Below are 26,169 nucleotides of genomic sequence, written 5' to 3'. Positions count from 1 at the left end.
CTGACTTGGCCTCCACAGCTGTCTGTGGCAATGAACTCCACAGATTCACTGCCCTCTGGCTGAAGAAATTCCTCCTCATCTCCTCTCCTGGAGAAGAAAGAAAGCACCTCCTAAACTGCTTTACATTCACGGTACTGGGCTGGAGGTTTAGCATTTCAGCTCCTCAGAGCATCGAAGCCGGACTTGAAGTCTGAATCGGAAGCCAGAGAACTCGAGAAATTCACTGACCACCTCGATCCAACAAAGAAGGATTTAGAAGGATGAGAGGGGATCTTATCGAAGCGTATAAGATTATTAAGGGGTTGGACACGTTAGAGGCAGGAAACATGTTCCCAATGTTGGGGGAGTCCAGAACCAGGGGCCACAGTTTAAGAATAAGGGGTATTCTTTTACGAACCGGCACGTCTTTGGAATGTGGGGAGGAAACCGGAGCACCCGGAGAAAACCCACACAGTTTTTACGGGGAGTACGTACAAACTCCACACAGACAGCAGCCGTGGGCAGGTTCGAATCCGGGTCTCTGGTGCTGTAAGGCAGCAACTTTACTGCTGTTCCTGAGTTCGCTGTTCGATCTTCTGGAGACGATACAGAAGCTTGTCTGCAGATTGTGGACAATGTGACTGATATTCAAACAGATCTTTCAGAAAATTACCCAGAGACGTTTTCAAATTCTTTTTATTATTTTTGGACAATTCTGGTCATTGCTGAAGGAATTAAAACCTATTTTAATAGAAGGTTTTATGCTTTTATCCTTGTCTTGGATAAAAATAACAATGAAGTGAAGCAGATTATTCAAAGTGATTAGGGTATTGGGGGCCACTTTCATTCATTCCCCCGTTTGCTGCTGAGTGCGTTCAGACAGTACAAGGCAATGGACAGTTCATAGAGACTGGGCTCCCTCGTTTTCTGGGCACTGCCTCTCTCCAGGTGAAGCCCGACACTACTCAGCATCTCCACTGTGATCCCAAACGCATCCTCCGTCAAACTTTGGGTCTCCACCTTCAGCACCTGGTCCACTTGGCTGCTTCCGGCATCCTTCAGGATGGTGTTGACCTTCGGAATACAACCAGGTGCAACAATAACTTGACGACGGACACAAAAAGCTGGAGTAACTCAGCGGGACCGGCACCGTCTCCGGAGAGAAGGAATGGCCGACGGTTTCGGGGTCGAGACCCTTCTTCAGACTGAAGAGGTCAGGGTCTCGATCCCGAAACGTCACCCATTCCTTCTCTCCGGAGATGCTGCCTGCCCCGCTGAGTTACTCCAGCTTTTTTGTGTCTGTCTTTGTTTAAACCAGCACCCTGCAGTTCCTTCCTACACATGTACAACAATAAGTTGGATTCACCTTTGCTCCTCTAACACAATAAAACGTTGTAAATGCTGGAGTAGCTCAATGAGGCAGGGAATATCTTTCGAGGACATGCGGGATGACATTTCGGGTCGGAACCCTGTTCAGCCGATTTTAGAGATGAAGCGCAGAAACAGGCCCTTTGGCCCAACGAGTCCGCACCGACCAGCGATCCCTGCACACTAACACCATCCTACACACACTTGGGACAATTTACACTTATACCAAGCCAATTAACCTGCAAACCTGCACGTCTTCGGAGTGTGGGAGGAAACCGAAGATCTCAGGGAAAAAACCCACGCAGGTCAATAGACAATAGGTGCAGGAGTAGGCCATTCGGCCCTTCGAGCCAGCACCACCATTCAATGTGAACATGGCTGATCATTCTCAATCAGTACCCCGATCCTGCCTTCTCCCCGTACCCCCTGATTCTGCTATCCTTAAGAGCTCTATCTAGCTCTCTCTTGAATGCACGGGGAGAACGTACAAACTCCGTACAAACAAGCACCCATGGTCAGGATGGATCCCGGGTCTCTGGCGCTGCAAGGCAGTAACTCTACCGCTCTGCCACCGTGCCGCCTGTAATGTCATGGGGGGGGGGGGGGGGGGGGGGGGGGAGAAAGCTGGAGGAGAGGAGAAGGCGGGACATAGAAACATAGAAACATAGAAAATAGGTGCAGGAGTAGGCCATTCGGCCCTTCGAGCCTGCACCGCCATTCAATATGATCATGGCTGATCATCCAGCTCAGTAGCCTGTACCTGCCTTCTCTCCATACCCCCTGATCCTTTAGCAAAAAGGGCCACATCTAACTCCCTCTTAAATATAGCCAATGAACTGGCCTCAACTACCTTCTGTGGCAGAGAATTCCACAGACTCACCACTCTCTGTGTGAAGAAATGTTTTCTCATCTCGGTCCTAAAAGACTTCCCCCTTATCCTTAAGCTGTGACCCCTGGTTCTGGACTCCCCCAACATCGGGAACAATCTTCCCGCATCTAGCCTCTCCAACCCCTTAAGAATTGTATATGTTTCTATAAGATCCCCCCTCAGTCTTCTAAATTCCAGCGAGTACAAGCCCAGTCCATCCAGTCTTTCCTCATATGCAAGTCCCGCCATCCAGGGATCAATCTGGTGAACCTTCTCTGTACTCCCTCTAAGGCAAAGTCTGGCAAGTGATAAAGTGATAGGTGGATACTGTGAGGAGGGGGGGGGGGGGGGGGGGGTTGAGTGACAGAGAAGTGGACAAAGGCTGGAGATGACAAGGAGACAGAAGGGTGTTCGATAAGGAGAGAAGAGGATGAACATTGAAACCAGAGGAAGGAATATAGATGGAGGGAGACGGAGGAAGGAGGAAAAGGGGGATTGCAGTGGGGAAGAAATGGGCGAGTACCAAGGTGAGGCATAAGGAAGAGAGGGGGCGGGGGAATAGGGGGGATAGCACCTAAAATTGGACAATTCAATGGTAATTTGAAGCTGCCCCAGTAGAATGAATCCCTTTTAATGCACTCCTGGAATCAATGCTTCAGACATTGTTTTTTTTCTTCTATCTATTATTCCCAATTACAAATATTTTGCCATTTGAATACATTATCTTCAAATTTTCCGCACTCATTATTCCAGGTAATTATTTCTCCCCATTTTTAATTTACTCTCGGGTCTCGCTATTTTCTGTTTTGTGGTCAGTATTTGGACTTCCTCGTGTCATCTTTGCTCTGACCCCGGACGGTTATTTGTCTCTTTCCCCCTTTTGTGGCATCAGCTGGCATCAGCTGGCATCAGCTGGCATCTTACCAGGGTGAGCTGCTGGGGCAGAATCTGCATCTTCAAACTTTGAATTAGCGCTCGTAACGTTGTTGGTGGCAGATCTGAAATATGAAAAGGAAAAAGAGTCAGGTTTGTTGGCAAGGCTGCTCAAGGCCGATTGGGATGGGGGGGGGGGGGGTGTGTGGACAATAGACAATAGACAATAGATAATAGGTGCAGGAGGAGGCCATTCGGCCCTTCGAGCCAGCAGCACCATTCAATGTGATCATGGCTGATCATTCTCAATCTGCCTTCTCCCCATACCCCCTGACTCCGCTATCCTTAAGAGCTCTATCTAGCTCTCTCTTGGACGAAGGGGTTGGCCTGGAATCGAACCCACGCACCCAGAGCCCAGAGCGAGGTATCCAGGCTGACGGTCCAGGTGAGAGAGTGGGAGTGCAGGAGCATTGAGGAGCTACAGTGCTGGAGACCCCTCTGTCAACTGAGACACTAAACTCTTCTCTCAGCTCGTGCGGCACGGTGGCGCAGCGGTAGAGTTGCTGCCTGACAGCTCCAGACACCCTGGTTTGATCCCGACTACGGGTGCTGTCGGTACGGTCTCTCCGTAACCACGAGATCTTCGGTTTCCTCCCACACTCCAAAGATTCACAGGTTTGTTGGTTAATTGGCTTGGTATAAATGTAAATTATCCCTAGTGTGCAGGATAGTGTTAGTGCGCGGGGATCGCTGGTCGGTGCGGACTCGGTGGGCTGAAGGGCCTGTTTCCCACTGAATCCCGAAACTAAACTAAACTAAGTTGGATTTATTCACAAAATGCTGGAGTAACTCAGCAGGTCAGGCAGCATCTCGAGAGAGAAGGAATGGGTGACGTTTCGGGTCGAGACCCTTCTTCAGACACAATGTCCTCTGGTTCTGCCAAACTGATTAATCTGTCATAGGCCTTGGAATTCATCATTCCCTTTGGCTGAGTAAAGGGTCTCGACCCGAAACATCACCCATTCCTTCTCTCACGAGATGCTGCCTGACCTGCTCAGTTACTCCAGCATTTTGTGCATAAATCGATTTGTACCAGCATCTGCAGTTATTTTCTTAAACTAAGTTGGAGTTGGACACTAATGACCTGCTTTAAGATCATGTTATTAGGACGTTTCTAAGGAGGGTCAGTACTGAAGCTGAGTGGGATCTCCAGAGTCCGTACATTCATATGTTCTAGGAGCAGAATTAGGCCATTCAGCCCATCAAGTCCAATCCGCCATTCAATCATGGCTGATCTATTTTTCCTTCTCAACCCCATTCTCCTGTGTTCTCCCCATAGCCCCTGACACCCTTACTAATCAAGAATCTAAGATAGACACAAAATGCCGGAGTAACTCAGCGGGTCAGGCAGCATCTCGGGAGACAAGGAATGGGTGACGTTTTGGGTGAAGACCCTTCCCAGTCAAGAATCTATCTATCTCTGCCTTAGAAATATCCAATAATGGCCTCCACAGCCATCTGTGGCTATGAATTCAAGAGAGAGCTAGATAGAGCTCTTAAGGATAGCGGAGTCAGGGGGTATGGGGAGAAGGCAGGAATGGGGTACTGATTGAGAATGATCAGCCATGATCACATTGAATGGCGGTGCTGGATCGAAGGGCCGAATGGCCTCCTCCTGCACCAATTGTCTATTGTCTATTGAATTCCACAGATTCACCACCTTCTGACTAAAGAAATGTCTCCTCACCTCCTTTCTAAAGGTACGTCCTTTAATTCTGAGGCTGTGGCCTCTGGTCCTAGAGACCCCCACTAGTGGAAACATCCTCTCCACATCCACTCTATCACAAGAGTTCACAGCCAGTCAGCTGAGGGCTCACACAGCAATCTTGGTGGCATCTGCAAACCTACCAACCAACCCACATACATATACATCCAACCCGTGTAGGTTTACGTCAACTCCACAAAAGGTTGAGCCACACCGAAGGGATCTGATTCCTTACCTTCCAAGGCTGCAAGGAGAACAGAGACGGCCTTAAGAAGGTTGTCCTCGGCTGCATTCTTCAACTGGTCCTCACTCCAGATTGCCAAGAGCTTTTCCCCACACTCTCTTCTCTTTCCGTCCAGTTTCTCGAGCTCTGAGAGGGTGTAGTCGTCCCCAGCACAAGCCTCGCAGAGCTGGGAATCCAAGGGGTGACAGTGAGGAGATGTGACCTGCATCGCAACCTCTTCTTCATTGAACAGAGAAAGAGCATCCCAATAGAGGTTCACGGAAATGAATGAAACCACCGTGTGGACACCAATGGAAGGCGCAGCAGATTCACTTGCCCTTTGAGTAACGAACCATGTGGTGTCCTCCACATTGCATGACTGCATGGTGGAACACCTTCAACCTGTGTGCATGGGTGATCCTGAGTTTAACATGTCAACCACGCCTATCATCCTGTGTTTCTAGTTCCCAAGTACAATGACCATCTCGGCCTCCATCTTCCTTTAGAAACATAGAAAATAGGTGCAGGAGTAGGCCATTCGGCCCTTCGAGCCTGCACCGCCGTTCAATATGATCATGGCTGATCATCCAGCTCAGTAGCCTGTACCTGCCTTCTCTCCATACCCCCTGATCCCTTTAGCCACAAGGGCCATATCTAACTCCCTCTTAAATATAGCCAATGAACTGGCCTCAACTACCTTCTGTGGCAGAGAATTCCACAGACTCACCACTCTCTCTTAAGTTGTCTATCCCATCCTACCCTCACTCTGACCTCTCGCACTCTGACCTCTCGCACTCTGACTCCGAACCTACCCGTGAAGCCCAGCTTTTCACTGTACCTCAGTGCACGTGACAATAATCTGCTAAACATGCAACGGCATCTCATTGTGTGGATTTACACAATTTCACTTGGTTTCTTGCTTGTTTCTGCAAATAAATTAAACAATCTCTCTCTCTCTCTCTCTCCCTCTCTTTTTCTGACAAAGGGTTTTTAGTCCCTCTCCCCCCCTCCCCTTCCCTCTCCTCCCTTCCCCTTCCCTCTCCCCCCTATCCCCCCTCCCCTCCTCCCTCCACCCGCTCTCCCTCCTCCCCTTCCTCTCCTCCCCATTCCATCCCCCTGAACCCCTCATCCTCCCTCCTACCCCCTCACTCCTCCCTCCACCCCCTCCCTCCCCTCCCCCTCCCTCCTCCCACCTCCCCCTCTCTCCCCCCCTCGTCTCCTCCCCCCTTTCTCTCCCCCCAATCTATCCCCCTCAACTCCCCTTATCCCTCCTTCCCCACCCTTCCCCCCACCCTCCCTAGGAGATAGATTTAAACTTTAAAATGTGAATAACTTAAAAAATATAACACCGATTTCAGAAATCTCTTCCATTAGCACCAAAGGGACGACGGTGAGTAAGGTGGGCCTAAAATTGTCACGCTATCTTGTACCATTTTGGATGTAGTTCAGGAACAAACAAACAAACAAACGAGAGTTTTAGTATATAGATGGGCCAAACACAAACAAGTGGCTGGTGTAGATGGGACGTATTGGTCGGTGTGGGTAAATTGGGCCGAATGGCCTGTTTCCACGTTCTATGATTCTATGACTCTATATTGAAGGGTCATTGCACATGAACCCAATTCCCCTCTCGGCCATTTTCCATATGGAGCCATTGGATAGTTACTGCTCCATGTTTATGATAATCTCCAGCGCCTTTTATGACATAAAAAAACACAGTTTACGATCAGAATCAAAATCTGAAGTCAATCTTTCCCTCAGTATCTGAAACCTTTTCTTACCATGTCACTCAGAATTGAATGAAGTTCAGAGTCTTCGATGATCTGACACAAGAGGCCCAGGAGACACTGCTTCAAACCATTGTCGAGACATTGAAGCTCACAGCAGATTTCAAACACTTCATCTCCATTAACTGGAAGAAATAAAATTCAATCAGAACTGGTTGATTAAAAGTGTGTGAGACTCTGCAGCAGTTGTACCCATGTGGTGTGGACATCTTATTAAAAAACCCCTGGCTGGGCACTGTTTGTTTAGTTTAGTTTAGTTTAGAGATACAGTGTGGAAACGTGCCCTTCGGCCCACCGAGTCCACATGGCCCAGTGATCGCCCGTACACTAGTTCTGTCCTACACACTAGAAGTCAATTAATCTACAAACCTGCACGTCTTTTCGCATGTGGGAGGAAACCGGAGCACCCAAAGGAAACCCACGCGGTCACGGGGAGGACGTGCAAACTCGCTACAGACAGCACCCATAGTCAGGATCGAACCCGGGCCTTTGGCGCTGTAAGGCAACAACTCTACCGCTGCGCCACCGTGCCGCCCTATTTTTTGTGTTCATTGTTTTAACCATTATACACTAAATTAAAATGGGGACATTTGAAAAAGGTGCAAGACCAGCATGTCAAGGGCATTCATTACCCTAACTCAAAAGGCAAAATGCATTGGCAAAGGTCCAAATGGCTAATTGGTAACCTCAGCTTTTTAACACAGCCATAGAAACTGTCCAAGGTTCAAGTTGCTTGTTGTTAATTCTGTTAAACTTCCAACTGGTGCAATCTCCGCGTCCTCTTGGCGATAATAACCAGAACGACCTTAAGACGATGACCCTCCTGACCTGATCAAAAGAAGTAGTAAACTCCATGTTGACCTGGTAATGACTGTGATCTGTCCAAGTGGCCCCTGATAAAGTCATTCCATCTTTTTTTAGAGATACAGCGTGGAAACAGGCCCCTTCGGCCCACCAAGTCCATGCCGACCATGACCACTAGTTCTATCCTACATGCGAGGGAAAATTTACGGAAGCCAATTAACCGACAAACCTGCACGTTTTTGGAAGGTGGGAGGAAACCGGAGCACCCAGAGAAAACCCACGCGGTCACAGGGAGAAAGTGCAAATTCTGTACGGACAGAGCTTTATGTCACGATCAAAACTGGTTCTATGGTGCTGTAAGGCAGCAGCTCTACTGCTGTGCCACCACCATGCAAACGATTCAATTCACCTGCAAAACACCCCATGCAGATGATGTCTGAATTCTGAATCTGAATCTGAATTACCTTTATAGACAATAGACAATAGACAATAGGTGCAGGAGGAGGCCATTCGGCCCTTCGAGCCAGCACCGCCATTCAATGTGATCATGGCTGATTATTCTCAATCAGTACCCCGTTCCTCCCCATACCCCCTGACTCCGCTGTCCTGAAGAGCTCTATCTAGCTCTCTCTTGAATGCATTCAGAGAATTGGCCTCCACTGCCTTCTGAGGCAGAGAATTGCACAGATTCACAACTCTCTGACTGAGAAAGTTTTTCCTCATCTCAGTTCTAAATGGCCTACCCCTTATTCTTAAACTGTGGCCCCTTGTTCTGGACTCCCCATGTTTCCTGCCTCTAACGTGTCCAACCCCTTAATAATCTTATACGTTTCGATAAGATCTCCTCTCATCCTTCTAAATTCCAGTGTATACAAGCCTGTCATTCAAAATGAATTGAACGAAAATCATTTGCCGGGCAGCCACAGCAGTACAGAGTAAAAGACACAACACTAGGAGGGTCAACTAGTAAAAAAAACGTATCAACGTTAGAGAACAGCCCCAGTTGCGTTCCATGAATAATCTCTCCCAAGAGCCTCCTTGCTGTGATGGACAACTTGTTTTTGTCTCTAGAACATTGATATATTTTTCTAGTTTGTAAATAAATGTACTTATGTTTCGTAGATCCTTTGTAAATGATGATCTCTGTAAGAAATTACCCTCTCGGGACTAAACGTGCTTCACTTAATAATGCAACTGTGTTTAAACTGCTTCGTTAGATGGAAGTGACTTCTCCTTGGTCGGGGAAGGTTGGACCCACTGCGAGAAATATTGACATCTTCACAGCAAAGAAACTACAGCAGTGAATTAGTCTTTGAAATATCGACTGAAACAGGGTAAAGTACTTGCAGATACATGTAACAGATAAGATTTAAGGTCTTGAATTAAACTTAGACAGACTCCAGAAGGAATACACTCAATATAATCACAGGTTAATGAATCTCTGTCCTTGGTAGCAGAAAGACAGATGCAAACAGGCACATACACACATTTTTCATTGTTCTGAGAAAGTTCAGATTTATGGGCTTGGCTTGATCCATCCCCAGTGCCCTATTTCGAATCCAGTTCTTGAATTAAACCATTGACAGGGTTACTGAAAATATCTCCTGCCATTTATTTTTCTCTCCACACAAAGAGATTAAGGAGGGATTATTATTTTGAAAAAAAAAAGAGGTTTAGCCTGAATAGATAAAAGATGAACTCACTTTCACTGGTGTAAGGATCAGGAAGGTAACACAACATCCTCAACTTACATCTACCGCCGTGGACATGCCTGCCTGTCTGTCCCTCTAACCATTGAGTACCTTGTCTCTCATCTTACCTCATCCCCTCCCGTGCAGTGAATCCACTCTACAATTGCTAAGATGCTTGTCCCGGGTAAAATTTACCCAGGGAACTCCTTCACCATCTGCCTGCTTCTGCTGGACTTTCCTCCCATATTCCAAAGGCATGAGGGTTGGTCGGTTAATTGCCCATTGCAAGTTGCCTCTGCTGGGCAGGTGCGTGGTGGAATCTGGGTGAATTGATGGAAGGCAGGGAGAAGGGGATTAAAGTTGAACTACTTCGAGGACCAGAGGACCTAGGTTGAAGGTGAAGGGGAAAAGGTTTAATAGGAATCTGAGGGGTAACCTTTTCACACAAAGTCGTGGTGGGTGTATGGAACGAGCTGCCAGAGGAGGTAGCTGAGGCTGGGACTATCCCAATGTTCAAGAAGCAGTCAGACAGGTGCATGGATAGGACAGGTTTGGAGGGATATGGACCAAATGCTGGCAGATGGGACTAGTGTAGCTGGGACATGTTGGGCAAGCTGGGCAGTTTCCACGCTGTATGACTATCACTCTATGACTACTTTAAATGGGTATCTACTTCACCCCAGTAATGGTTGGGGTGTATCCAGTGGGCCGAGAAGCTTTGTTTCTCTGTGACTATCTATGCCTGCTTCTGCTTCTATCAGGAACATGGTCTACCCGTCCACTAATTTCCAACCAGCTCCATCAGTGATGGTACCGTTTGCAGTGTCCTGGCACATCCAAGACTTAGCCCGCCTCCTCCACTGTGGCTTTGAAAGACCTGAAATAGAAAAGAAAGACACTGAGTTGCAGGAGGCCGGAGGCCATACGAATGCCGCAGGCAACAAACCTATAACTTTTTATTGCTTCGTCTCTTTACTTTAGAGATACAGCCCGGAAAAAGGCCCTTTCGCCCACCAAGTCCACGCCAACCGGCGATCCCCGCACACTAACACTATCCTACACACACACACCAGGGACAACTTACAATAATACCAAGCCAAATAACCTACAGACCTGTACGTCGGGAGGGAGGGCCAGGGCAGCGTCAGGAAATGGAGGTGAAACACAAGGAACTGCAGATGCTGGATTACAAATAAAATACACAGAGCGCCAGAGTAACTCAGCGGGTCAGGCAGCATCTGTGGGGGACTTGGATAGGCGACGTTTTTCGGGTCGGGACCCCAAGTGGAGGAACTGTTGTGAGGGACTGGATAGAGCTCTTAATGGTAGCAGAGTCAGGGGGTATGGGGAGAAGGCAGGAACGGGGTACTGATTGAGAATGATCAGCCATGATCACATTGAATGACGGTGCTGGCTCGAAGGGCCGAATGGCCTCCTCCTGCACCTATTGTCTATTGTCTTTGAAGTGTGTGAGGGAACCAGAGCACCCGGAGTGAACCCATGCGGTGACGGGGAGAACGTACAGACAGCACCCGTAGTCAGGATCGAACCCGGGTCTCTTGTACTGTAAGGCAGCAACTCTACCGCTGCGCCACCGTGCCGCACAAATTGCAGAGAGTTAACTGGATGGAGTTAAATGAAGGGATTAAACGTACAGTTGGGTCATTGAACTGTTTCCAGATAATGGAGGCAGAGTGGAAGATGAAACCCGTGACCCATTACTGGGGTGAAGTAGATCCCTGCTGAGCCAGTCAGCTCCATAATCATTCCCTGCCCAGTGGTGGTAGCTCATTATGTCTGGAGCAAAAGCTGTAACACTGCTATTGATCCCGGAATGAACTGAGACAGAGAAAGAAATCAATCCAGTATTGCTGAATGTATGCCTCGTTAATGAGGGGTCAGGGGGCTTCGTTCTAGTGCCGAAGATAGACACAAAATGCTGGAGTAACTCAACGGGACAGGCAGCATCTCTGGAGAGAAGGAACAGGTGATGTTTTGGGTCGAGTCCCTTCTTCAGACTCCAGCGCCAGTACCGTTCTACGGTAACATGTGTCTAAGGTATCACAAAAATGCTGGAGTAACTCAGCAGGTCAGGCAGCATCTAGGAGAGAAGGAATGGGTGACGTTTCGGGTCGAGACCCTTCTTCATGACCCTTGTTCGTTGTCTGGATTCATAGTTGCAAAACGCCCACCTGGCTATTTATCATTATATTCCCTTTCGATGGGAAAGGGAGCCATCCCACCCCTTGAGTGTCTCTGGCAGCTCTCAGAGCAATCCATTCCCCCACTTATGTCCATACAACCTGATCTCTCACACAATGCCCATTGACGCAACTTGACTTACTAGACTTTAACTTGCACTAAACGTTATTCCCTTATCATGAATCCGTACACTGTAGACGGTTCAATTGTAAACACGTACAGTCTTTTCGCTGACTGGTTAGCATGCAACACAAGCTTTTCACTGTACCTTGGTGCACGTGACAATAAACTAAACTGAATTAAACTAAACTCAACTAAACTGAAGGGGAGGACTGGAGCTGGGTTATCCAGACACGCTTTGGACAGGAATGTGTGAGAAAGGTAAAACGGCTCAATTGCTAGTTCCACTTACACAGCACGTCGTCTTTTGTCAGGGTGAGCTCCCACACTTTGTAGGCAAGGACAGACCCCTCAGGAATGCACAGAGTGCTTTCTGTCGAAAGATCGTATTCTGCACCCATCTAGAATGGACATAGTGAATAGAGATGAAGTACTCCCGAGGCACGGAACTAAGGAGCTTCTGATCGCTCCGATACTAAGGAGCTTCTGATCGCTCCGATACTAAGGAGCTTCTGATCGCTCCGATACTAAGGAGCTTCTGATCGCTCCGATACTAAGGAAGCACAAACTGCTCCGAACCATTTCCCTTTTTTAAAAATAACTTCTGCTTTCAACTCGTTTACGTTTATTTGTTCTCTGCACAATCTCCCAGATTAAAATCAATTGAGTCAGCGGAGAAAGTTCTACTAATGTCCCTCTGCTTCGATTATTAATCTGCCTTGTCATCTTTCGAGGGAAATTCTGCGCTGTCAACTGGACTACCATCAAATCTCTCCACTGCCTCACTCTTCCCCCATCTCCAAGCTTTCCCAACAGAAACCCTCAAATTCCACCTATAGCACCAGCCAGGTCGAACTCCCCACCTCCCTTGATTTTCATATGGGATAGGAGCAGAATTAGGCCATTGGGCCCATCAGGTCTACTCCGCCATTCAATCATGGCTGATCTATCTCGCCCTCCTAACCCCATTCTCCCCCCTTCTCCCCATAACCCCTGACACCCGTACGAATCAAGAATCTATCTATCTATCTCTGCCTTAATTTTATTTGTTCTGTCCAAATATCAACTGCAGAACTCCATTCAGCCTCTCTGCCTCTCTCCCTCCTTCCCAGGCAGGTCCTCCCTAAACTCCTTGACCCAGATTTTGGACAATGTGCTCAATCTCCTTAAATGACTGAGTCTCAAATTTTATTTGCCACACTTAAGACATTATAGTTTAAACATGTGAATGAAATAAACCAGAGCAAAAAGAGGCTACGGACTTTTGGTTATTGAGTAGAGCTTCTACTCGTGGGGAAAAAAAGCTGTTTTTATGTCTGGCTGTGGCTGCTTTGACAGTCCGGAGTCGCCTTCCAGAGGGAAGTGCTTCGAAGAGTTTGCGGCCAGGGTGAGAGGGGTCAGAGATGATCTTACCCGCTCGCTTTCTGCCCCCTACTCCAATCAGTCTGAAGAAGGGTCCCGACCCAGAAATGCCACCATTTCCCTCCACAGGTTCTGCCTGATCTGCCGACTCACCCTCCAAAGCTTAATTTCTATACAGAACACGTATGTGTAGAAAGAAACTGCAGATGCTGGTTTGTACCAAAGAAAGACACAAATTGCTGGAGTAATTCAGGCAGCATCTTATCGAAACGTATAAGATTATTAAGGGGTTGGACACGTTAGAGGCAGGAAACATGTTCCCAATGTTGGGGGAGTCCAGAACAAGGGGCCACAGTTTAAGAATAAGGGGTAGGCCATTTAGAACTGGGATGAGGAAAAACCTTTTCAGTCAGAGAGTTGTAAATCTGTGGAATTCTCTGCCTCAGAAGGCAGTGGAGGCCAGTTCTCTGAATGCATTCAAGAGAGAACTAGATAGAGCTCTTAAGAATAGCGGAGTCAGGGGGTATGGGGAGAAGGCAGGAACAGGGTACTGATTGTGAATGATCAGCCATGACCACATTGAATGGACGGTGCTGGCTCGAAGGGCCGAATGGCGTCCTCCTGCACCTATTGTCTATTGTCTATAGCATCGCTGGAGAAAAAGGATGGGTGATGTTTCGGGTCGGGACCCTTCTTCAGATCAGGTAGTTGGAACAGGTAGATAGACACAAAATGCTGGAGTAACTCAGGGGGTCAGGCAGCATCTCTGGAGTAAAGGAACAGGCAATGTTCTGGGTTGAGACCCTTCTTCAGACTGAGAGTCAGGGGAGAGGTAACCCCTCTTCCCAGTCCTTAGGGGAACTTCCTTCTCTCTAGAGATGCTGCCTGTCCCGCTGTTACTCCAGCATTGTGTGTCTATCTTCTGAGTAAGCCAGCATCTGCAGTTCCTTCCTACATAGATTGAACAGGTAGATTGTTTCAAATCACCGTTTTCCAAAATAATCTGATTTTATCGATTAATCCCTATTGCAGAATTCTCAGAGTAAAGGAATTAATTTATTAACCGTGGCTAGTTCACCAACCAGGGATTTGGAAGGTATTGTTACGTAGAATTCTGATCCTCTTTGATGAACTTTCTTCAGTGTCAGGGGCCGCACAGACATTAATACTTCAGTCACTACACAGAGATGGCCTGAGTAACTTCTCTCAATCAGCTCCCAAGAGCGGCCAACCTTCCTGAAAGGGAAAAGGGAATTGTGAACAAGTTCAAATTTTTACCTTTCAATCTGTTAACATAAAAACACAGAAACATAGAAAATAGGTGCAGGAAGAGGCCGTTTGGCCCTTCGAGCCAGCACCGCCATTCATTGTGATCATGGCTGATCATATTAAAGGAACCATAAATCTTGGTGCCCAAGTACTTTAGTTTAGTTTAAAGATACAGCATGGATGTAGGCCCGGAGATGGACACCAATAGCTGGAGTAACTCAAGCGGGTCAGGCAGCATCTCTGGAGAAACGGAATAGGTGACGTTTTGGATCGAGACTTGGCTGAAGAAGGGTCTCAACCCGAAACATCACCCATTCCTTTCTCCAGAGTGCGTCCTGTCCCGCTGAGTTAATCCAGCTTTTTGTGTCTATCTTCGGTTTGAACCATCATCTGCACATAGAAACAACTCCATTGGCCCACCAGATCCACACCGACCATTGATCACTCATTCCCACTAGCTCTATGTTACCCTACGATCTCATCCGCTCCCTGCACACACCAGGGGCAATTTCCCCGAGGCCAATGAATCTACTGTGCAACGGTACTGGGCACCGAATCACTTTCTTCAATGTGCGATATCAGACCTCACCTTCCATCTACAGGACCAATTGTCTGATGTTGCTCCTCAGAGACGATATCCATCTCCCCAGCCTGTTTCCATGCTGTACGAATTATTGACAATGAGTCAGTGTACAAAATCAGGAGAGGAATAGATTGAGTCTTTTGCCCAGAGTAGGGGAATCGAGTACCAGAGGACACATGTTTAAGTTGAGGGGGGAAAGATTTAATAGGAACCCGAGGGGTAACTTTTTCACACAAAGTGGGCCGAAGGGCCTGTTTCCACACTGTATCTCTAAACTAGACTAAACGAAACAATCAATGACTAAAGTTGACCACGTTGGAGATATCATTGTTACTGCATGTTACCTGTTTTCCAGACATTCAGTTAGATCAGAGACTCTGATGTAAACTTGCTTGGTTCCTTCCAGCTGAATGGTGTTGCACACTTTATTTGTAATCGCAACATTTCCCACCAGTGGATCGATACTTAGCTTAGCCATCCCTTTCATCGGCCGCTCCAATGACTTCGAAAACTGTAAGGACATGTCAGTCTGCTGAACTGCATGAAAATAAATAAAACATATCACCATCTTAGGGTGGCACAGTGGTGCAGAGGTAGATTTGCTGCCTCACAGCGACAGACATAAGGGTTCGATCCTGACCAAGGGGGCTTGTCAGCACGGAGTTTGTACGCCCCCCCCTGTGACCTGCGTGGATTTTCTCCGGCATGCTCCGGTTTACCTTCCATATTCCAAAGGACGTACAGGTTTGTAGGTTAATTGGTTTGGTGCAAATGTAAAATGATCCTCTAGTGTGTGTAGGATAGCGTTAGTGTGCGGGGATCACCGGTCTGCTCGGTCTCGGTGAGCCAATGGGCCTGTTTCTGCGCTGTATCTCTCAGCGAAACTAAACTAAACATCTGACACAGATGAAGGGTTTCCATTTCTGAATCTTGTTTCATCTATTGTCTACCGGCTTTTACATCAGCATCAGCCGCCTTGTCCCATCTACCACCTTCAGCTAGCACTGACTCCCAGTTAGTCCGTGCTTCACAGCCCTCAACCGTGTCCATAAACTTATCCAGGGTTATCTCTCTATTATAGAGTTATCATGTCAATGTTTTAATATCTTGCTATTCGTTGCATTAGATGCGTAGTATCTGATCCACATTTCTTGCTTTAGTATCATCCCGCACTCCAAAGGTGGGCAGGTTTGTAGGTTCATTGGCGTCTGTAATATTGTAAATTGTCTCCAGTGTGTGTAGGATAGTGTTAGTGTATCATATCATATCATATCATATCATATCATATCATATCATATCATCATCATATCATATCATATATATACAGCCGGAAACAGGCCTTTTCGGCCCTCCAAGTCCGTGCCGCCCAGCGATCCCCGTACATCAACACCATCCTACACCCACTAGGGACAATTTTTACATTTACCCAGCCAATTAACCTACATACCTGTACGTCTTTGGAGTGTGGGAGGAAACCGAAGATCTCGGAGAAAACCCACGCAGGTCACGGGGAGAACGTACAAACTCCTTACAGTGCAGCACCCGTAGTCAGGATCGAACCTGAGTCTCCGGCGCTGCATTCGCTGTAAAGCAGCAACTCTACCGCTGCGCTACCGTGCTGCCCTGTATTGTATGGGATAGACAATAGACAATAGGTGCAGGAGTAGGCCATTCGGCCCTTCATGCCAGCACCAACATTCAATGTGATCATGGCTGATCATTCTCAATCAGTACGCCATTCCTGCCTTCTCCCCATACCCCCTGACTCCGCTATCCTTAAGAGCTCTATCTAGCTCTCTCTTGAATGCATTCAGAGAACTGGCCTCCACTGCCTTCTGAGGCAGAGAATTCCACAGATTCACAACTCTCTGACTGAAAAAGTTTTTCCTCATCTCCGTTCTAAATGGCCCACCCCTTATTCTTAAACTGTGGCCCCTGGTTCTGGACTCCCCCAACATTGGGAACATGTCTCCTGCCTCTAACGTGTCCAACCCCTTAATAATCTTATACGTTTCGATAAGATCCCCTCTCATCCTTCTAAATTCCAGTGTATACAAGCCTAGTCGCGCCAGTCTTTCAACGTACGACAGTCCCGTCATCCCGGGAATCAGATGATCTCGTGAACGGGCTGGTTCAAGGACAGAACCCCGCGGTCCGTGCGTGTCCACGTGGACAGGGGGGGGGGAGAGAGAGACCCACCAGTCGGTAAGTCGGTTCCATCAACCAGTATCTGCTTCAGCTTGAAATCCGTGCCGCGATACTTTGGCTTCCTCCAGAATAGGCCGCCACGCCTCCTGTACACCAGACACAGGGGCTGAAACCTCGCAGAGTCGTACACACTGGTGGCTGGCCTCAGCTCACCCCCACTATCAATCTGGCTGATCAGCTGCTCCATCGCCTTTTTAAACATCCTGAAATGAGAGAAACAATACGGTTGATTGGAGAGAGAGAAAAAAAAGAAGAGATTTTATAGTGTTGGGGGGAAGTCCAGAACAAGGGGCCACAGTTTAACAATAAGGGGTAGGCCATTTAAAACTGAGATGAGGAAAAACTTTTTCAGTCAGAGAGTTGTGAATCTGTGGAATTCTCTGCCTCAGAAGGCAGTGGAGGCCGATTCTCTGAATGCATTCAAGAGAGAGCTAGATAGAGCTCTTAAGGATAGCGGAGTCAGGGGGTATGGGGAGAAGGCAGGAACGGGGTATTGATTGAAAATGATCAGCCATGATCACATTGAATGGCGGTGCTGGCTCAAAGGGCCGAATGGCCTCCTCCTGCACCTATTGTCTATTGTCTATAGATCAAAACACAAAATGATGGGCCAGCTCCACGGGTCAGGCAGCAGTTCTGGAGGGCCAGGAATAGGTGTCGTTTCAGGTCGGAATAAGAAAAATGCCCTCACGTACGTGGAAAAATGTTGTGATCGGGGCTGCACATACCCTGACATTCCTTCTCAGTTCCTCCAGGTGAGGCGTTCCTCCAGGTGAGGCAGAGGTTCACCTGCACGTCCTCCAACCTCACCTACTGTATCCGCTGTTCCAGATGTCAACTTCTCTACATCGGCGAGACCAAGCGCAGGCTCGGCGATCGTTTCGCTGAACACCTCCGCTCAGTCCGTCTCAACCAACCTGATCTCCCGGTGGCTCAGCACTTCGACTCCCCCTCCCACTCCCAATCTGACCTTTCTGTCCTGGGCCTCGTCCATTGTCAGAGTGAGTGAGGCCCAGCGCAAATTGGAGGAACAGCACCTCACATTTCGCTTGGGCAGTTTACACCCCAGCGGTTTGAACATTGACTTCTCCCACTTCAGTCAGTCCCTGCTTCCTCTCTCTGTCCACTCCCCCTTCCCAGTTCTCCTACTGGTCTTCCTGTCTCCGTCTACATCCCATCTTTGTCCCGCCCCCTCCCCTGACATCAGTCTGAAGAAGGGTCTCGCCCCGAAACGTCGCCCGTTCCTTCTCTCCTGAGATGCTGCCTGACCCGCTGAGTTACTCCACCATTTTGTGTCGACCTGTCTCCCAATTCCAGTCCTCGTGTTACTCCTGTCCTCCACTTCTGTATGTACACAGGCAGGCTGTGAAAGCAGGTATTGCCTCGCAAAGCTTAAACCCATCCATTTTCACCAGGCACTGATGAAATAAAAGGGTTGCCCGTGGAATTTCCAATATCAAACCTCCAAGAGAATTATTTTGCAATCTTTCATTTGTCAGCTGAATCGTCCAGAAGGCAAAAAGAGCATTGTGTGATATTTGTCACGATTAAATCCCAAACATCATAGCTGGAAATGCACAGAACACAGCTTTACTCTGGACACCGAAGTAGATACAAAATGCTGGAGTAACTCAGCGGGACAGGCAGCATCTCTGGATGGAAGGAATGGGTGACGTTTCAATAGACAATAGACAATAGGTGCAGGAGGAGGCCATTCGGCCCTTCGAGCCAGCACCGCCATTCAATGTGATCATGGCTGATCATTCTCAATCAGGACCCCGTTCCTGCCTTCTCCCCATACCCGTCTGACTCCACTATCCTTAAGAGCTCTATCTAGCTCTCTTTTGAATGCATTCAGAGAATTGGCCTCCATTCACAACTCTCTGACCGAAAAAGTTTTTCCTCATCTCAGTTCCAAATGGCCGACACCTTATTCTTAAATTGTGGCCCCTGGTTCTGGACTCCCCCAACATTGGGAACATGTTTCCTTCCTCTAAAGGGCCTTCTTCACCATTCCATCTATGCAGAGATGCTGTCTGTCCCGCTGAGTTATTCCAGCAGTTTTGTGCCTTTGTTCGGGGTAAACCAGCATCTGTAGTTCCTTCCTACACAGACTTCATTCTGTGCATGTTTGGTGAAATGAATCTGTGGAATTCATTGCCACAGACAGCTGTGGAGGCCACCAATGGATATTTTTAAGGCAGGGATAGATAGATTCTTGATTAGTACGGGTGTCAGGTGTTATGGGGAGAAGGCAGGAGAATGGGGTTGAGAGGGAAAGACAGATCAGCCATGATTGAATGGCGTAGTAGACTTGATGGGCCGAATGGCCTAATTCTGCTCCTACCACATGACCTTATTTAGATTTTTTTTTAGATTTAGAGATACAGCGCGGAAACAGGCCCTTCGGCCCCCCGAGTCCGTGCCGCCCAGGAATCCCCGCACATTAACACTATCCTACACACACTAGGGACAATTTTTTAATTTATTTTTTACATTTACCTGTACGTACCTGTACGTCTTTGGAATGTGGGAGGAAACCGAAGATCTCGGAGAAAACCCACGCAGGTCACGGGGAGAACGTACAAACTCCGTACAGACGGCGGCCGTAGTCAGGATCGAACCTGAGTCTCCGGCGCTGCATTCGCTGTAAGGCAGCAACTCTACCGCTGCGCCACCATTGCCGCCCTTATGACCTTTACTGAGACCAGAGGGATGACATTGTTCACTTTAATCGCCTTTCTTTGATTAAAATCAAAGCTATTTTCGTGGTTCACTGAGTTTAACAATTACCTGTGACTCACTTGTTTTCGTTTGGATTTGCAAAATGGTGATAAATTAATTACTGTTCTGCTCCTCTCCTAAAATAAATTCAAAATCATGAAATCATAAAAGTGTTAGCGTTCAGGAGCAGGCCATTTGGCCCATCAAAGCATTGTGGACTCCTCCTGGAGTCATAGAGTCATGGAGTCGTACCACAATGAAACAAACTCTTTGACCCACCTTGTCCATCAAGTTGGCATATTGAGCTCAACCAAATAGCCTCAATTATGCCCATATCCCTCCAAAGTCTTCTTTTCCCACTGGATAAGATGCAGTCCCATCAGTCAACCCCCCAAACTCTTTCTCTTCTACTCCAAACTAATCACAGAACATGTTTTAACGTGTTTTCATACGGTACATGGATAATTTAGTTTAGTTTAGTTTAAAGATATAACGTGGAAATAGGCCCTTTTGGCCCACCGGGTCCGTTCCGACCTGCAATACCCACACATTAACACTACCCAACACACACTAGGGACAATTTTCACATTTACCAAGCCAAATAACCTACAAACCTGTACGTCTTTGGAGTGTGGGAGGAAACCAAAGATCTCGTAGAAAACCCATGCAGGTCACGGGGAGAACGTACAAACTCCGTACACACAGCACCCATCGTCGGGATTGTACCCGGGTCTCCGGCGCTGCATTCGCTGTAAGGCAGCAACTCTACCGCTGCCCATAGGATAGGTTTGGAGAGATATAGGCCAAGCGTGGGCAGGTGGGACTAGTGTAGATGGGGCATGTTGGCCGGCTGGGGTAATTTGGGCTGAAGTGCCCATTTTCAAGCTGTCCGGCTCAATGGCTCTCCGATAATCCACAGCAAAACTCACACACCTTTGCCACAGCACTGCAGTGCGGTTCCACACCACCAACACAATTTAGCACCAATGTTCCAAGTGTGGAGGGCTTGACAGTCTCTGGGTGTAATACAAATCAAATCAAAAACCCTGGATGACAAAGGATGTCAGGTCTCTCCTCAAGGACCGTAACACCGCCTTCAGGTCTAGTGATAGAGCTCTATACAGTGCTGCTAGAACCAACCTGAAGAGAGGCATCAAGGATGCCAAAGCGTCCTACAAGAGGAAGATTGAGGACCACTTTTCCAACAATGACCCACGGCGGGTATGGCAAGGCATCCAGCACATCACCAACTACAAGACCAGCAACCGCACGACTGCCGACGGCGACGCCTCGCTGGCTGAGGAACTTAACTGTTTCTTTGCTCGTTTCGAGGTGAAAGCTACAGTGGCAGACATTACACCCTCTCCAGCACCTGACAGCAACACCTTCACTGTGCAGGAGTATGATGTTAAGCGCGTGCTCAGAGCAGTGAATCCCAGGAAAGCTGCAGGCCCCGATGGTGTGACGGGCAGAGTGCTGAGGGAATGTGCAGACCAATTATCTGAGGTCTTCACAAAAATCTTCAACCTGTCCCTTTTAAAATCCACCATCCCTCCCTGCCTGAAGTCCGCCATAATCATCCCACTGCCGAAAAAGTCTGTCATCAGCGGTCTTAACGACTACCGTCTGGTAGCACTCACACCGGTCATCACAAAGTGCTTCGAGAGACTGGTCCTGCAGCACATCAAAGCCAGCCTCCCACCCACCTTCGACCCACACCAGTTTGCCTACAGAGCAAATAGGTCTACAGGGGATGCCATCGACACTGCTCTTCACACTGCACTGACCCACCTTGAACACCAGGGGAGCTATGTGAGGATGCTCTTCCTCGACTTCAGCTCTGCCTTTAACACGGTCATCCCGAGCAGACTGGTCACCAAACTTTCCGACCTTGGATTTTCCCAAACCATCTGCCAATGGATCAAGGACTTCCTGACCAACCGCCCCCAGACCGTCAAAATAGGCCCTCACCTCTCCTCCACCATTACACTGAGCACCGGCTCACCACAGGGCTGTGTGTTGAGCCCCATCCTTTACTCCCTCTACACTCACGACTGTGCCCCCACCCATCCCACCAACACCATCATCAAGTTCGCGGATGACACGACTGTGGTTGGACTCATCTCAGAAGGAGATGAGACAGCCTACAGGGATGAAATCCAAAGGCTGGCAGCATGGTGTTCAGTGAACAATCTGGTCCTGAACTCCTCCAAAACAAAGGAACTTATAATTGACTTTAGAAAAACCAGTGGAGATTACGACCCACTCTACATCAATGGGGTCTGTGTGGAAAGGGTACCAGCTTTCAGGTTCCTGGGTACGCACATCACAGAGGATCTTACCTGGTCTACCAACACCATCACCACAGTAAAGAAGGCACAGCAGAGACTCCACTTCCTGAGGATCCTCAGGAAAACCAAACTGCAGGAGAAGCTCATGTTGTCCTTCTATCGCTGCTCCATTGAGAGTGTGCTGGCATACTGTATAACCACATGGTATGCCAGCTGCTCAGAAAAGGACAGGAAGGCCCTTCAGAGGGTCATCACGACGGCCCAGAAGATCATCGGCTGCTCACTGCCCTCCCTGGAGCACCTGTTCAGCCTACGCTGCCTCAGTAGAGCAGGCAAAATAATAAAAGATCCATCCCACCCCGGCCACCGTCTGTTTGTTCATCTGCCCTCTGGTCGACGTTTCAGGTCGATCAAATCCCGAACAAACAGACTTAAGAACAGTTTTTACCCCAGGGCCATACGAGAACTGAACACTACCTTTGCACTAGGCAACACCGTTAAAAAATCTTGTACTTAATATAATTGTATTTAATTGTATTTATGTATTTATTTGTTTTTGCATTTATTGCATATATGTTTGTACGCACCGTCAGGATTGGCTATTTTTTTAATTTCGTTGTACTCGTTGCAATGACAATAAATGAATATTATTATTATTATTATTATTATTATTATTATTATTAATGGCTGCCAGGTGGAATCACTGCTCATGCCAACAAAACATCATTATCTAAAGGCATCAATCTTGGCAATTACTGAAGTAATGAGCAGCGAGCGGCAATGACATTCAAACAAACCCAAAAGGGTAAGTTACTCACACTTTCAAACCAGCTTCAGAGCAAAGGCCTGAGTCGTGTACATGTCATGCTGCCAGGAATATATTGGGCATCGTAACGTCATAAACGTCAGCCACTTCTCTTATTCTGCAATCATTAAGGTGTTCTACCTGTTTGATTCTAAATAAATGGTAGTATCTGCGGCACCCTAACAGTAGAGAATGCATATCACCACACCTATGTTTAGTTTAGTTTAAAGATACAGCATGGAAACAGGCCCTTCGGCCCACTGAGTCCATGCCGACCATTGATCACCCATTCGCACCAGTTCTATGATATACCATTCTCTCGACACACCAGGGGCAAAGTACAGAGGCCGATTCACCTGCAGACCCGCACATCTTTGGGATGTAGGAGGAAACCATAACACCATCAAATAAGGATGAATTCTATTTCCTAGTTGGAATAGGCGTAGAGTCATAAAGTCTGACAGCATGGAAACAGGGCACTCGGCCCAACTTGCCCACATCATCCAACATGTCCCAACTACACTAGACCCATCTGCCCGCGTTTGGCCCTTATCCCTCTAAACCTATCCTATCCATGTACCCATCAAATGTTACTTAAACATTGTGGTAGTACCTGCCGCAACTACCTCCTCCAGCAGCTCATTCCATGCACCCACCACCCTTTGTGTGAAAAAGTTACCCCTCGGGTTCCTATTAAATCTCCCGCCTCCCTCCTTCCCCCACCCCCCTCATTCAACAAATTCAACTAGCATCCATGTATCATGATCATAGGGGTCCTTAAAAGCAAACCACATGTTGCTTGCAGCCAACCCATGAGGCCAAGCAAGCCTGGCACTGTGCCAACTTGAAGGCCAAAGGCCTCTGCTTTAACAGTCAGATCACAACTGCACCCGTGAGGCAGGAGACCTGTGGAATCAATGCGATGGATTTGAGATCACGCCGGCACTAACCAGAGGAACCGTGACTGTTTTACACACTCGTCTTGTTTATAAATATTGATAACGTGCAGGCTAATGTTGAGTGCTGGATTTGGCTAATTAAATGGTCTTTCGCAACACCACAAACAAATGCAGAAGGAGGAATGGTCTGATCCAAGAACCAGACTTATATGGATGATGGGCGAACTCAGCCTGCAGGTATGTGTACAGCCTCACATTTATTTGATCTGGGGAAAGGGCTTGATTAATTACAGCCTCCAAGTTGGAACAGAATCCATTGTGGCACGGTGGCGCAGCGGTAGAGTTGCTGCCTTACAGCAGCCAAGGGGCCCCGGGTACGGTGTTTGCATGTACCTCCAGGGGCCCCGGGTACGGTGTTTGCATGTACCCCCAGTGACCTGCGTGGGTCTTCTCCGGGTTTTTCCACTTTCCTCCAACACTCCATAAACGCGCAGGTTTGTAGGTTAATTGGCTTCTGTAAATTCTGCGTGAAAAAGTTGGTCCCAATTAAACCTTTCCCCACTCATAACCTTAAACATAAGATGGACACAAAATGCTGGAGTAACTCAGCGGGACAGGCAGCATCTCTGGAGAGAAGGAATGGATGACGTTTCGAGTCGAGACCCTTCTTCAGACCCCATGTCCTCTGGTTCTGCCAAACTGATGAATCTGTCATAGGCCTTGGAATTCATCATTCCCTTTGGCTGAGTAAAGGTTAATGTATTTAGTTTAGTTTAGAGATACCGTGCAGAAACAGGCCCTTCGGCCCACCGGGTCCGCGCCGACCAGTGATCACTACACCCACTAGGGACAATTTTTACATTTACCCAGCCAATTAACCTGCAAATCTGTACCTCTTTTGAGTGTGGGAGGAAACTGAAGAACTCGGAGAAAACCCACGCAGGTCACGGGGAGAACGTACAAACTCCGTACAGACAGCGCCCGCAGTCGGGATCGAACCCGGGTCTCCGGCGCTGCATTCGCTGTAAGACGGCAACTCTACCGCTGCGCCACCGTGCCGCCGAGATAATTATAAATATCTTCCAAACACCAAGGCTTCGGGGATTGAATCACTATCACAAAGTCCGGTGTGAGGGAAGAGAGAGGAGAGGTGTCACACTGTGGAAGACGCTGATATACAATGGTTGCTTGAACAAAAGACTACCATCCATCCATCAGCTACACATTCAGCAAAGTGTGCAAACCGAGTCTGACAGGATATTAGGAGAAAAGCTCGGAGAGATGAACTCTGCTTGACAGCATAGGATTTATGAATCGCACACACATCAACCCTGACAGAAAAATAAAACCAGTGTTGTATTTTTAGATTTAAAAAGTAATTGGATTCTTTTTATTTTTTTTTTGCGTTCCTGCTCCCCTGAGATATGGGAGGAAGTCCCCGACAAATAAATACTTTCCAACTCTTTTGATACTTCCAGCTCAATTGAGTAACCATGCCAAAAACATGTCTCCTGGTGCCATAATTGCGCAGAATTTCAGAAGGATACTGCTCTGAAGGCCATTCAGCCCCTTGTGCCAATGCCGTCTCATTGACAGAACTATCCAATTAGTCCCTCGCTATTTTACCAGATATTTGTCACTGCCTTATCTTTGTTTTTCACTGCGTATTTGGAAGATATTTATAATTATCTTGGGGCACGGTGGCGCAGCGGTAGAGTTGCCGCCTTACAGCGAATGCAGCGCCGGAGACCCGGGTTCGATCCCGACTGCGGGCGCCGTCTGTACGGGGTTTGTACGTTCTCCCTGTGACCTGCGTGGGTTTTCTCCGAGATCTTCGGTTTCCTCGCACAATCCAAAGACATACAGGTATGTAGGTTAATTGGCTGGGCAAATGTAAAAAATTGTCCCTAGTGTGTGTAGGATAGTGTTAATGTGCGGGGATCGCTGGTCGGCGCGGACCCGGTGGGCCGAAGGGCCTGTTTCTGCGCTGTATCTCTAAAACTAAAACTAAAACTAGGAATTAGAGGGAAGCATTGTTTTAAGGGAGATATAAGTAAATTCTTGATTAGCACGGGTGTCAGGGGTTATGGAGAGAAGGCAGGAGAATGGGGTTAGGGGGGAGAGATAGGACAGCCACGATCGACCAACCTATGGAAGATGTAGACACCAGGAACTGCAGATGGAGGCTTACAAATGAAGACGCAAAGTGCTGGAGTAACTCAGCATCTCTGGAGAGCAAGGGTGCGTGACGTTTCGGGTTGGAACCCTTCTTCAGACTACCTCAGTGGCCTAGGACAGAAATGTCAGTACGGGAATAGGAAGGAGAGTTAAAATCGTTCGCATGTGTT

At 47.9% G+C, this 26,169-nt stretch overlaps 1 protein-coding gene across 2 annotated transcripts in view; it reads right to left on the bottom strand.

Moving 5' to 3' along the window:
* Positions 1 to 701: 701 nt before the first annotated feature.
* The window catches only part of LOC144607729 (gasdermin-A2-like), an 80,890-nt gene continuing 55,422 nt past the window's right edge, over positions 702 to 26,169 (bottom strand). For both annotated transcript variants that reach the window (XM_078424766.1, XM_078424765.1), the window contains exons 2-10: positions 17,094 to 17,305; positions 15,239 to 15,431; positions 14,107 to 14,278; positions 11,973 to 12,081; positions 10,173 to 10,235; positions 6,858 to 6,988; positions 5,089 to 5,263; positions 3,140 to 3,213; positions 702 to 1,053 (exon numbers count right to left, since the gene is read on the bottom strand). In XM_078424766.1, the coding sequence (XP_078280892.1) occupies positions 823 to 1,053; positions 3,140 to 3,213; positions 5,089 to 5,263; positions 6,858 to 6,988; positions 10,173 to 10,235; positions 11,973 to 12,081; positions 14,107 to 14,278; positions 15,239 to 15,431; positions 17,094 to 17,304 (1,359 nt within the window). In that variant the 5' untranslated portion in view covers position 17,305 and the 3' untranslated portion in view covers positions 702 to 822. The remainder of the gene's footprint in view (positions 1,054 to 3,139; positions 3,214 to 5,088; positions 5,264 to 6,857; positions 6,989 to 10,172; positions 10,236 to 11,972; positions 12,082 to 14,106; positions 14,279 to 15,238; positions 15,432 to 17,093; positions 17,306 to 26,169) is intronic.

This window comes from Rhinoraja longicauda, chromosome 29 (assembly GCF_053455715.1).
Source record: "Rhinoraja longicauda isolate Sanriku21f chromosome 29, sRhiLon1.1, whole genome shotgun sequence".
Lineage (NCBI taxonomy): Eukaryota > Metazoa > Chordata > Chondrichthyes > Rajiformes > Arhynchobatidae > Rhinoraja > Rhinoraja longicauda.
Note: the sequence above shows the minus strand (reverse complement) of the source record. Positions and strands in the feature narration are given on the sequence as shown.